At 37.9% G+C, this 13,449-nt stretch overlaps 1 protein-coding gene across 1 annotated transcript in view; it reads left to right on the plus strand.

The window, feature by feature from the left end:
* Window positions 1-13,449, plus strand: part of USP7 (ubiquitin specific peptidase 7) — a 69,795-nt gene that overhangs the window by 37,446 nt on the left and 18,900 nt on the right. The window contains exons 4-12 of the mRNA XM_030958560.1: window positions 168-306; window positions 1,000-1,088; window positions 1,800-1,908; window positions 7,618-7,748; window positions 10,115-10,169; window positions 10,707-10,787; window positions 10,882-10,972; window positions 11,752-11,834; window positions 12,733-12,842. Of these exons, the coding sequence (XP_030814420.1) occupies window positions 168-306; window positions 1,000-1,088; window positions 1,800-1,908; window positions 7,618-7,748; window positions 10,115-10,169; window positions 10,707-10,787; window positions 10,882-10,972; window positions 11,752-11,834; window positions 12,733-12,842 (888 nt within the window). The remainder of the gene's footprint in view (window positions 1-167; window positions 307-999; window positions 1,089-1,799; window positions 1,909-7,617; window positions 7,749-10,114; window positions 10,170-10,706; window positions 10,788-10,881; window positions 10,973-11,751; window positions 11,835-12,732; window positions 12,843-13,449) is intronic.

A 13,449-nucleotide genomic window follows, 5' to 3' on the forward strand; every position in this document is an offset into this window, starting at 1 on the left:
GAAAGCCCCAGAGGTTCATGCCCTCCATAACAATTAACATCTAATAAGGAAAAAAAAATCAGATGTGTGAAAGTAATGTACCAAAAATCCCTAACAAAAAAAATTATGTAATCGCTATAAAAAGCTTGGTTTTGAAAGAGTTTCAAGTGTTTCTTCTTTATTTATAGGTCATGGTCCTGTCATGCACAAGCAGTTCTCAAGATAATAAACTACAAGGATGATGAAAAATCATTCAGTCGTCGTATTAGTCACTTGTTCTTTCATAAGGAGAATGACTGGGGCTTTTCTAACTTCATGGCCTGGAGTGTAAGTAATTGGACATGTATTAATCTATTGCTAGGTAGGAGCAGTTTTGCACCTGTCCTCCTGCATACTGAAATGCTGATAGCAAAGGATTTTTTACCCCAAGCTCTTGTTTTTCTCTATCATTGCTGTAGATTTCTTTTCAATTTCTTACTCTGTTAATTTGATTTTTGTAGAGTGCTTTTACTTACGTTGTAATTTAAATATTCCCTCACTGTTATTTTCTGCCCGACTGCTTGTGTTTTTTTATCACTAAGTGATAATCACTGACATTCTGAAGCAACATAAATTTGCTTGCATTCCCATATGTTCTTTGTGTATGTGTACATGTATATTTAATGCCCTAATAATACTAAGGTTTCTCTTGAATTGTGAGAGCTTTTTAAGCATTTGCAAAGGTTTTGGAATATTGTCCAGAAGAAGCAGAACATTTGATTACCAACTCTTACATCACTGAAAACTACTGCAAAATCTTAAAAGGCGGGAACAAGTTTCCTGCATTGAGACACTAAAAAAGAATTAAAATCTAGTAAACTGTAAAACAAATGCTTTGGTGTTCTTCAGCTCTTCCTCTTCAGTTTATTACTACTGATAGCTTAGGCTTGAAAATTAGAAAGTGATGTCTAACAGGATGCTTCACTGCAGTCATGTTGCATGTTCCACTTTTCATGCTCCTGTGTCTTTTGTGTTTTACAGGAAGTTACTGATCCTGAAAAAGGCTTTATAGAAGAGGACAAAGTTACTTTTGAAGTCTATGTTCAAGCAGATGCTCCACACGGAGTAGCGTAAGTATCTTTGATTAAAAACAAAGCAGTGTTAAAAATTCTTAATTCTAGTATTTTTATGTTGCTTGTGACCATTCAAATATTGTGTTATTGTCATTTGTAGCTCCCATCAGACATTCTCACTTTGTCACTACTAGTTGATGAATTCTCACATGGCATTTTCATAGTCACATAGAGATTTTGTATAGCTTAAATCTCTGTTTGCATCAGTCAGCAAAATGCTGTGGAGCCTCAGCTTCTGTGTGAGTTGGTTTGTGATTGAACACCTCTGCAGTTCTGGCCTGAGCATTTGTGGTGTGGGAGCTGATGGGGTTTCAGGTGCAGCCAAGTGCTGGCTAACTTGCCTTGGTTTACAGTTGTTGTAAAACTGCTTCATCTCACTTGTTCTCCTTCATGGCACTTGTAAACAGTGGGGTTGTACACAGGTGCAGACTTGCCCTTAAAAGTACAGCTCTGAGCTCCAGGACACTCTCACAGGACATCATTTTTCTGCCATATAGAACATATTTTAAGAAAAAAGGTAGTAAAATCACTAAGCGTGTAATTGCAAAGACTGTTGTTACTGGCAGGCAGCAGTGAAGTGGAGTTTATTTGAACCTTCAGTAGCAGTGGAGAGTAGCTGATACCTACCAGCAGCACTACCTTAGAACAAACACTCTTTATTATTGGAATACAGAACTTCCTTGTTTTTAACCACAAACTATTTTCTAGGTGGGATTCAAAGAAGCACACAGGATATGTTGGCTTAAAGAACCAGGGAGCAACTTGTTACATGAACAGTTTGTTACAGACTTTATTTTTCACAAATCAGCTACGAAAGGTAAGCAATACATGAAAGAACATGAAATTATAACATTGGCTGTTTTAATTAGCATTTCTAAATGCTTCAAAACAGACCTGTGGGATCCTTTTGCCTCCTTTATCCTTTCAGAGTTGTGACTTACATGGTGATGCATGTCTTACTGCAGGCAGAGTACAGGAAGCTCCTTTCTGTAGTTTGTGGAACACAAGCTTTTGTCTTCTGTGGAAGCAGGCAGAGCACCTGAAGAAGAGCACCTGAGCTTAAGGGGGTGTTTCTGTATTCTGTATTATATGTTAATATTGCTAGGAATTGCTGGGAGCAGGGGAAGCAGTTTAATCTTGCAGATAAAAGATGGAATCAATTTCCCTTTTCTGAAATAGTTAAAATAGGGAATTATGACTTCTCAACCCATAAACAATGCACAAAGATACACATTTGCTCCATCTTGAAATTGCTATTATGCAGCAGAATGTTTTTGTTATTATGGTTGCCATTCTGCAGTGATGGAAAACATTGTATTTTCAGTATTTTAAACAACATAATTATATATTTGCTTTAGTAGTATTTTTTGTTTATTGTAGATGCTGTTTCTTTGCTGGAAAGAACTTCTTTAAATACCTTTTAAATAAATATCTCATCTAAAGCCAGGATAAAATACACTACAGAATGTATAATTTTTAAATGGTGAAGTACCCTTACTGGGATTAAAACCAGAAGTGATGACTAGATATTGGAGGTGGCTATTTAGAATAGGGGATGTACTTGGAGAAGAAAACAACTTGTCACTATTCACTGTATTGGAGTTTCCTGTTGATCCTAATTAATCCTTCTGTGCATTTCTGCACTTACTGTCTGTCTCTTAGTGAAAATGAACTGCTCTAACTTGGACTTTCCCTTATGTAGACTAGTTGCAGTTCAGTTAAGCTTTCTTTTCCTTTTTTAATGGACCTGCTTTCCACTGTTTGTAATTTCCCACCACCTTACTTTTTATATCCCTGTGGTAAGTGTCCCAGTCGGCATTTCTTTTTTCTTTTTGTAATGCTGTTTACTCTGAAGCACTGCAAAAAAAATAATACTTCAAACTCGAATAGAATGTAACTGAGATCTTCCTAATGCCGTGGACAACAGATAAATACTTGACTTGTTTTACATGATGCACCTGTTCCTTTTTTGCAGGAGGTATAATTTACTCATTCAGTTTATCACTCATTAAATTGCCTGTTCTTTTTGCTCAGCACTCAATGTTTGTGCATTTTACTCTTTTGGATAACTCACTTTGCTCTTGAGAGAAAAAAAAGTGGTTTTGTAATAGCTCCATCTAATGTAGTTGAGTAGTTTTTTCAAGACTGTCTTGTACCCACTTAATCAGTATGTACCATGAAGTAGTGAAGAAGGAGTTCTTTTTGTAATACAGATTGGTTTCAACTCAACTAATCTTACCAGGCATTCCCCTGCACTTCTTCCCCAGCCCCAAAATAAAAGCAGCTTTTAGCATCTCTTTAACATCTGGCTAGTGACCATGTGAGAAAACTTAATTTACTAGAGTTGGTAGCTGCAGCTTCCTTTATGGAAGTGTTCCTGGACATCAGCTGGAATGTTCAATTCCTTGCTCATTCCTCAGGCTTTCAGAGCCCCTCCAAACAGAACAGATGAGAAAAACAGTGGCAGTTTTAGACAGCTTTAGCACTTATCTGCCATTGGTATAGATCAGGAAGAAGCAGTTGTTGCCTTGTCTGAAAAAAGTATTTTTTACATTTTTGTTTTCACTTTGACCAAACTTGTTCTTCTTAAACCAAAGTAAAATAAAACAAAACGTGCAATATCCGTGGTTTGCTTTTCACCATTTCCATAATTTCAGTGAATCCTCCTTCCTTGGAAGAAATAATGATTTCTGTTGCTGTTACTTCAGCTTTGTTCACAGAGGAGCTGCTGTCAGGAGCAGAGCTGGGGAAGCAGTGAACAATAGCAAAGGCAGGCACATACCTGTGGCAAGTCAGGCCCTGGGGAAGCGTGGGTGAGGATGATGGAGAGGTCCTTTCTTCTCTGCTCTGCTTCCCCATAGCACATGGGAGGCTCTGGTTTGAAGTGAGACCTCCCTCTTAAGCAACAAGAGGTGGCTTCAGTGGCAGGGAATAAAGAAATGAACTTTGACATTAGAGCACATTGTTACTTGTTCTTTGGGAGTGATAAATGTGTGCTTAACCACAGTCCAGTAGGGGCAGGGGTGACTTCCCGGAGGGTCCAGGTCTGACCCTGGGCTCTGATACCTGAGCTATCTCTTAAGGTGCCTGGGGCTGCATTCAGTGCATTTTGGAACTTTCTGCTGGTTCCCTTGTAAAAGTCCCTACAACTCATGAGAACATTACAGAATGTTTATCTAAATACATTAAAATAATAAATGCATATCGATTTCTCCCTGATCTGGTTCTACTCAAGTTATCCAATGTATTTTACCTAACCTTGGAATTCCATGCACGGTATTTATTTCCCTTCTTTAAGTAATTCCTGTTTTTAAGCAATGCGTTCAAAGTTACCTGTAACATTCTATTACTATATAAATATCTAAAATTTTTATCATATCTCTTAATATGCCTGTACATGTCCCTATCCCTCTTTAATGTTCATTTCCTGAGGGAACTTCTCAGGTGTTAAATAAGAGACCCTGCTATTTTACATGGATCAGAATGCCTCACTCCTTTATCATGAGGTCAAGCTTTCAGAATATGGGAGGGTAAGGCAAAAAAATAAAGCTTTGAAGAGGGTAATATATAAAAAGTGGTAGTGTGGAGAAACACTTAAACTTAGAGAAATGTGCTCCAATATTCCCTAAATACAGAAGCAGAATGAAGAGCCAAGAAAGGCTGTGTTAAATGTCTGCTTTGTCATAACACATGTAGAATTTCCAAAGAAATAAAACTGGTGTTTTTATTCAATGACAACTGGAATGTAGTAATTATAAGTAAATTGTAAATTATTATTTGAGTGTTACTTGAGAGATATAGGAAGGGAATTAATTGTCCAGATGGTATATGAGAAAAACATTTTAAAAAATGGGAACTAAAGGCAAAGGATTTGATTTGGATTAATTGTCAAGGTATTCTGAACTCCAGTTTATGCATTTTGAAGGAAGAGTCAATCACAAGATTGATTTTTAGCCTGCTGTAGGTTTAATATATTAGTATTTATTTTTTAAATGTATCAACACTGATTATATTTGCACTTTTTCATGACTTGATTTTCACGCCTTGTTTCTGTTTGTTATAGCAAGTATCAATATATTTGTTTTCAAAACATTTATAAGATGTTCAAAAAAGTTGATGGGGGTGATGATAGAATTTTGGAAGATCTGAGACTTGGTCATTCAACTACTTCTGTTTTCTACCTTAAACTAGTGACACCCACTGTTAAAGAGGTTCATAAACCAGGTACAGGAAGAGGTTTAAAGTTGACTCTTCAAGGTGATTACTTGTTCTGATGTTGATATTTTAAAGCAAAAAATAACTTGTGCTTGTGAAATTGAAGGTATAACTCTATCTAGTGATATTTGGGGTTTGCCCAGATCTATCTGGTTAACTGGGATTCTGCATTTGGATGATCAAAATAAAGCAATTGGAAATTATTTACTTTATTAGTTGATTTGAATGGTTCTGAAATTGAATGTTCTGATTTTACGAAGGAAATTTTCATAATCAGAGTGGTCTAGCTTTACATTAGGATGTATGGAGAGGTGGTGGGATCTCCATTCCTGGAGATGCTCAGAACTTAACTGGATCTGATCCTGAGCAACTGGACCCCAGTCTGAACTTGGCACCTCTGTGGGCAGAAACAGAGACCAGAACCTACAGAGTTCTCTTCCAGAATGCATCACTAGAAACTCTTGAAGCAGTGCTTAGCACATTAAAAAAGTTGAAGATTTATTGAGTTTCAACAGTTAAAACCTGTTGCCGGTGATAAAATCGAAGGTGCAATTTTCTTCAATTTATAGAATTTATAAAAGAAGTTTGAACAAATCTCAAAGTAGAGCAAAAGAAAACTCTTTTTTTGTTGTCATTAGGGTGAGATTGGGCTATTGTTCTTTAAATTACCCTAGCAAAGACTTCTGTTGCCTGTCCTTCAGAAGGAAGTTGATAAATTTCAAATTTTTATGCTTCCTTTTAATATGTGTAAGTACTACTAACAGTGTAGCTTGCAACTGAGGAGAAATAAAATTTGGAAGTTACTTGTGTTCATGATTCTGTTTTTGATCATCTCTATTAACTGGTACCTTCTGAAAATTAAATTAAAAATCCTAAAGATACGGTCATATGAATTGTCATATTGGTTTACAATTGCATAATTAATGATTGTTTTTCTGTCAGAAGGGATTTGCCTTCTTAATGAAATTGTTTCTCTTATTACATCTTACTGTAGCTATTCTGATGGTATTCTTTATTCTTTGAATTATTTCTGTTGCTGTACTTTTGGAAAATGTAGTGAATCCTCAGAACTGGAATAGAAAGCTGACCTGGCAACATTTTAAGCACTTCCTTTGTTCTTTTTTCTTTCTTATTTTGTCTTTTGCCACACGCTGGTATTGTTTTTGTGTCAGTGTTGCCTTACCCTGGTACCTGTCCCATGTGGTTCCCATCCCTGTGCACTGAGCTGTCCTGCAGCAGTGCCTGCCTTTGCCCAGAGTTCCCAGATGCTGCAGACACTGCTGCCCTTGCTGTGTGTGGGGAGCTGCAGCCCAGGGCCAGCCAGATGTGCTGCCCACCTCAGGAGCCCAGGGCCAGCCAGATGTGCTGCCCACCTCAGGAGTTCTGGCTAATGCACCCAGGTCCAGTTCAGCACTTCTCTCACAGAAATGGATCATTCCCTCGTGTTTCACAGGCAGAAATTCAGATGGCAATTTCTCTGGTTTTAACAGGTTATTTTCTCATATGCTGCTTAATATTGGAGTCTTTTTTAGTTTCATTTGTTGCCTAATCTCCTTCCAGGGCTGTCTGTTCCTTTTTATATTTACGCTTCTCAAATGAACATTTCCCTTTTGTTTGCTCTTCCTTTCCCCTAGATGTATTGCTGTACACTTTTAAAAAAGTAAATCTCATCTCAGTGACTACTGAACTCTCCTAATCCCTGTTTGGTCTATTTGTGTAATTTCTTTGTTCTCAATCCTTCCCAGATCAGTATAATCAGTGAATTGAATTGTTAAGCTGTTTATTTGCTGGACAGCGATGACGTTAAGTAGGAATGAATGAATCAGGGACTCTCAGAGCTTCCTCTGACATCTTTCTCCATGTGGGCCATTTCTGGTTTTGTTCACTTGTTGCTCTTTATGGTTTCATGTGGTTGCTTTTTCACAAAACCAGTTACTTTCCAGTCTGTAGTATTGACTGCTATATCTGGTCCTACTGTGATGATTGCAGAGACATACTGGGCATGAGGAGGTATTTGAAGGTGTTAAATGCTTTAGAGCATTTACTGTTCTAGGCTGGAATAAGGGAGCTACTTAGATAAAATAACTATGAATGGAATCTGTTGTTCACATTTTTCTAACCACTGTGCTCTTGAGAAGAGTTGTTCCAGACAATTAATGTTTTTACACTACAGTACAAGATTTTTTTCAGACTTTTTTGAAGTGTTGATTAAATTGAGTTCTATGAAGGAAGTCACTGAAGAGGAAAGAATGCATTAAACAGGATAAGCAATAAACTTTTCTGATACTAATTGAACTAAATGCTTTTTCAGGCTGTGTACATGATGCCTACAGAAGGAGATGATTCATCCAAAAGTGTTCCTTTAGCATTGCAAAGAGTGTTTTATGAGCTGCAACATAGTGACAAACCAGTTGGAACTAAAAAGCTTACAAAATCATTTGGGTAAGTTTCAGAAACTTGGGCTGTTTATTGAACTTGGACTTCATAAAGCTTTTCTTGAAAAAGATACTATTTCAATAAGGTTACTTTTAGAGAGGTGCAGAGAAGTGTTAATGTAACATGGTGTTAATTGTTTACTTTCTGTAGTCTACTTGCATAGGTCTTTATTTGTAGCCACTACTAAGACAGCTGGTCCAAAAGTCAGATTTTTTGGGAAGGGGAATGGTACAGAAACAAAGCTGTTAAAAACAGGGTTATCATTTACCTGAACATTATGTGATGCATTTGACTTAAGTAAAATTCAGAACAAAATAGTCATTGAAACATTGCAGTTCATGTATTGTTAATGTCTTTTAAAAATGGAATCTCTTTTAGATTTAGTGCAATAGCAGTAATTTGCATGTCCATGCTGTTGAACTTTGATAGTTGCTGTAACATTTTCCTTCAACATACTGAAGACACAAGTTAGGACAGAAAGATTAACATTAGTATAACCTTTACAAGTCTTCTCTTTGCATGTCTTGTAAACGTGGAGTAGGATTTTATGAAAACCCATTCTAAAATGCTTTACTTTGCATTACTTTGTCTCTCTGTATTTATAGGCTAGTCTTGTAGTAATACTAACAAGCACTGTTTTATTTCAAAACACACTAGGAACACATCTTATTTCAAAACACACTTTATGTCATCTTTTTCATACAGTTGTCCTCATATTCATCTTGCATCTGCTGCTACAACCTGTAGTCCTGCTCTGTCCTAAAACAACCTCTTTGCAACCTTGACTCTTCCCCTTGAGGGGAATCTTAAAAGGAAATCAGTAGTCTCAGTGTTGTCTGTTTATCTGCCCATACCCTCTTCCTACTAGAGCACTGTGTATTTGGTGTATCAGTGCTCCTGCTGTCCTGTTACTTGGTGATAAAGTAAATATTTCATCTCCAGTTAAGATCCCAATTGTGTCATTATTCAGTAGCTTGAAGAGGCCATTCCCAAGGGTGTTGCAGATCCTTAATTTTGTATCCAACAGCAGGGTTTTAAAAATGTGTTCATACCTGCTTTTGTTCTTGGAAAAGAATTTTAGAATGTGTTTGAGGATTAAGGTTTCCCTCTTCCATCACCATTGAATCAGAGAGGGGTTTTTGGCCTTGTGAGCCCTAGGTGCTCAGGTATTATTAGGGTATTACTTTTTACTGAGTGTTGTGAATTTCTAGGTTTGACTTCTTTAAGTAGAAAATAATGCCATGTCTGAAGGAGCCCTTCTTTATCCTAATTTTAGTGTGTGACCTTTTTCTTTGGTTTGTCCTATGAGCTGGCTAGTGTTTAAAACCTGAGAGTCATGGCATTATTTTCTATTCTTAATTATCTGACAGGCCACTTGATTCAGCTTGTTTAATGTGGACCCCACACAGTTGTTGGCACACTTTGGAGATTAGTTTGCTGCCATGTGACAGTGGGGGTGAGTCAGTGAGAAGAGAGTGGGAGGGAGGATAAAGTCAGCACAGCTCCTGATCACCCTGCTGCTGCTTCCAGGGCCAGGGTGGAGCATCACACTGAACCTGGAGCCTACAGTCAGCACAGTTTACTTTATACAGCTGGGAGTGGTGACTGCTGCAAAAAAATTTGTCAGAGACCTAGAACTTAAAAAGCTTTCTTGAGTTGAAATTGCAGTTCTCACAGGTGTATTTAATGCTGCAACTAGAAACTCTTTGTGTTTCTTGTTTTATTGAAGGCAGGAGTGCTGAACATCCTCATTGCAGGGTGCCATGCTGGCTGTGAGGCATTTAGATCCTGCTGCCCTCACCCCTGCTTTCACACCCTGTGTTTGCACATGGACAGCTCAGAAAGCTGAATGCCTCCTTGCAGTTACTGCATGCCCAGGATTAACTGTTTAGATGAGCACAAAGAAACCAGTCTTTCCTATAAATCCATTTGTTTCCTTTCCTGTGCTGAAATAATCCCTGAACACCACTTGTCTGCACCTGAAGGGCCCTCAGAACAGAGGCAGCTGGAAACCTGCTGTGGAAACTGATGGCATTGAATTGCTCCCAAGCTTTATTTAAGAGGTTTTTTTGGCATGAATTGCGGCTGGAAAGGCAACAGCCTGGCTGTGGCCTCCTCACCCAGAGCCTTTGCTGTCCTTGCCCCAGTCCCACACAGGAGAAGTGGGGTGCGCTCAGAACAGCTGCCACAATCTCCCACAAGTTCACTGCCCCTTCTTCCTACACAGCTAGAACCCGTGCATCAGCCAGTCCTAAATCTCAGTCTGTACAGCTTGCTGTGTATTACATTCTTGATCTGCAAAGGAATCAAAAAATGTCTTTTGAGGTGTTTTTTTCTTAATTAGTAATTTTTTATTTATTTGCCTTACAAAGGTGGGAAACTTTAGACAGCTTCATGCAACATGATGTCCAGGAATTATGTCGAGTGGTATGTTGATACTATTTCTCGCTGATCTGTGATGTATAAATTTCTCTTGATATTCTCTCTCTGTGTGTATAGATATATTATATAGTTTAGGAACTATCAGAGTTAATAGTGGCCCTGATTAATTTAAATTAGGTCTCAAAAGCAGAGTTTTTGCCTTGGTTTCTCTTTAAGAATGGGATTTCTTGTGGCCTTTTGTGGGTGAGGAATTTTTAAAGAGTAGTGAAGCTTGAAAGTTGCTGGAACATGTGCTAGTGGTGCTTTTATAGCCATGGAGAGAAGTGCAGTTTTGAAGATGAAATGCATTGTTACATCTGTGGGGGTTTCCAGACTCAAAGGATAGAGTAGCTGGAGTAGCCCTCAGTTTAGGGGAAGGAGGAGGCTTTGAAGGACTAGAAAGGAGATGCCAGTGCAAATAGACTAACATTTCATTTTTGTCCAAGTGACTTAGCATCTAATTAGTTAAGTAGTCGTGTGTGTGTGATGAATAAATTTAAAAACTGCAAGTTTATCTTGTGTGAAAACTGATTTTTCTTTCAGCTGCTTGATAATGTGGAAAATAAAATGAAAGGCACATGTGTAGAAGGCACTATCCCTAAATTGTTCAGAGGGAAGATGGTGGTATGTATTTTATACCTTTCTCAAAAATAATTTAAATTAGCTCTCATTACTTTTATAAAACTGAACTTCTGTGTTGTTTTGGTTTTGTTTGCAGTCTTATATCCAATGCAAGCATGTAGACTATCGATCTGAACGAATAGAAGATTATTATGACATCCAGCTAAGTATAAAGGGAAAGAAAAACAGTAAGTGATACATTGTGATATGCACCCATCCAGTACTTCAGCATGTTGGACAAATTCAGTGCCTGTTGTTTTCAGATGGGTTTGTTGGTGCACAGTGATTGGAAATCTGTGCTTTAGGACACATTATTGAAAACATTTTCAATGCAGAGAATGTTTCTGCCTGCGTTACATTTCTTTTTTTTTTCCTTATTTCATTTCCTTTCCCTGCTCCTTCCTCCCTAATTCTCTCATTGGTATCTTTTCATAAAACTCGAAGAACTTTAGGAGTTTTCTGGTGTCATAAGACCGTGCCATGGTGATCACAGTGGTATTGTGACAGTAGTTATAATTTACATATAAAGATGAACTTGGATGAAATGGATTCTTATTTAGATCTGGTCACAGTAATAAGAAAAAAAAATAGTTAACTACTTAGAACAGCATAACAGTGATCTCTTATCTCTACTGAGCACCTGGGGTACAAGGCCCTGGAAAGGATGTGTAAGAGTCCAGCAAACAGAGGCATCTGGCTTGATGCTTAATAGTTGTGAAGTGAGGAGTTGTGGCAGACAGCTGTAACTGTGTGATTTTAAAATCTGCTGGTATTCTTAGATATGCCTCTGCAATATGGTGCATTTCTTGACATTCTTAAACAATATAAAATTATACTTAAATAAGGACAGAAGCACTCAAACACAAACTCCCATGTCCTAATATTAATTTGATTAATGTGTTGCAAGCTAGAGTAAACTTACATTTTTTCCTTCTTCCGTACAATTTTCCAATCTTTTTTCATTCAGTTTTTGAGTCCTTCATTGACTACGTTGCAGTGGAGCAGTTGGATGGTGATAACAAGTATGATGCAGGAGAGCATGGCTTGCAGGTATTATTTTTTTAACCTGGTTTTAATCTTATTTCTCTGTTAAAATAACAATGTTGCAAAGCCCATTCTAGATTTTATCAACTGATTTTGGTGATACTTCTTCTTAGACAGGCTTTTTATATAGCTCCTCTTATTTGGTGTTAGATTTCTTAAAATGGAGCTCAGATTTTATAGCAATTTAAATTGTAGTGAGTTTTATAGGTCCAAGTCTTCCAGTTGCTAGAATGGTTTGCTTTTCCACCAGTCTCAAGACTGAGAAGTTCTTCCTCTGAGTAGTCTGTTTTTCCATGTGTCAAGTAAAAAAAGCAGCATAGCTCTAAAAGTAACTTTGGAGAGCTCATGTTTGTATTCTCAGCAAGAACACCAAGTGAACCCATGGAAATTAAACATTTATGTGTGTGCACGTGTTTCTGAGCTCTTCAGTTGCATTTTGCTGCACCCACTGGAGTAAGCTGAAGTCCTTTATAAATAATGTTTTACTAAAGTTTATTTCTGCAGCTTTGACATACCAGGTTTTGGTTTTTTTTGGTTACCACAGTAGCCAAATCCTTGTTGGCAGTATGCAATGAAATTCTTAATTAATCAAAAATGAGCTTTTGCCTCCATATTCTCCCAATTTTATTTATGCAGGTAACTTGCTCTTAATGCTGTGAGGTGTCCACATATCCTTGTATGAGTGGTCTAAATTTAATTTGAGTTTTTGTGTTGCTGGAGTAGCTCATGAGAGGTTGGTGCAGCATTAGGATACTCAATTTGCACCCAAATTTTGAACCATTCTGGTGCACATTGTGTTGTCAAGTCTATAAAAGTCCACATGAAGAGTGTCTGCAACAAACAAGTATTTTGAGTTGCTAAAAATCCTGCAATTTCAACCTTCTATTTCCTTTAAAATGTCTAGGAGGCAGAGAAAGGTGTGAAGTTCCTAACACTGCCACCAGTATTACACCTGCAGCTCATGAGGTTTATGTATGATCCTCAGACTGACCAAAACATCAAGATAAATGATAGGTAAGTGGGTTGGTTGGTTTAGTGTGTGGGTTGGGTTTTTTTGTAGAATTTAGACTTGTGAATGTATTTTAGCGAAAAATAGCTTCCCAAAATCCTGGTTTTGGCTAAGCTCTGAGGCAAGCATGTGCAGTCACTCACAGTGGAGGTCCCCTAAAGGTGCACAGGTTGAACTTTGAAGTTCAGAATGACAAATTGAATGTTTAGTAATCCTTAGTGATTGTTTTGACCATGAACAGGTGCCTGCATCTTTTAATGGCTTGTGTAGCATCCTTTGTGCAGTGTGTGGCTAGGCTGCCGCCAGAGTAAGCAGGATGAGTAAGGAGTTACCTGCTTGCCCTCCATCTGTTTCCATGGGTGGAGGGAGAGCCATTTGCCCACTCACTGTAGGCAGAGGCTGATCATTTCTCGAGGAGATACATGGTTGGTTGTAAACTAAATGTTTATTGCAATTATCTCATTCTCACCAAGGTGAGATATTTCAGAGTAATCTTCCAGTCCAGTGTTACCTGTGCTAGGGTAGCTGCATTTGTCTGCTAGAAAATAACAGATTTTAAAGCTTTTGCCTTGACGCAGTGAATCCAAACCAGCCCTAATTCAGTTGAAGTGT

Source organism: Camarhynchus parvulus, chromosome 14, assembly GCF_901933205.1.
Source record: "Camarhynchus parvulus chromosome 14, STF_HiC, whole genome shotgun sequence".
Classification (NCBI taxonomy): Eukaryota; Metazoa; Chordata; class Aves; order Passeriformes; family Thraupidae; genus Camarhynchus; species Camarhynchus parvulus.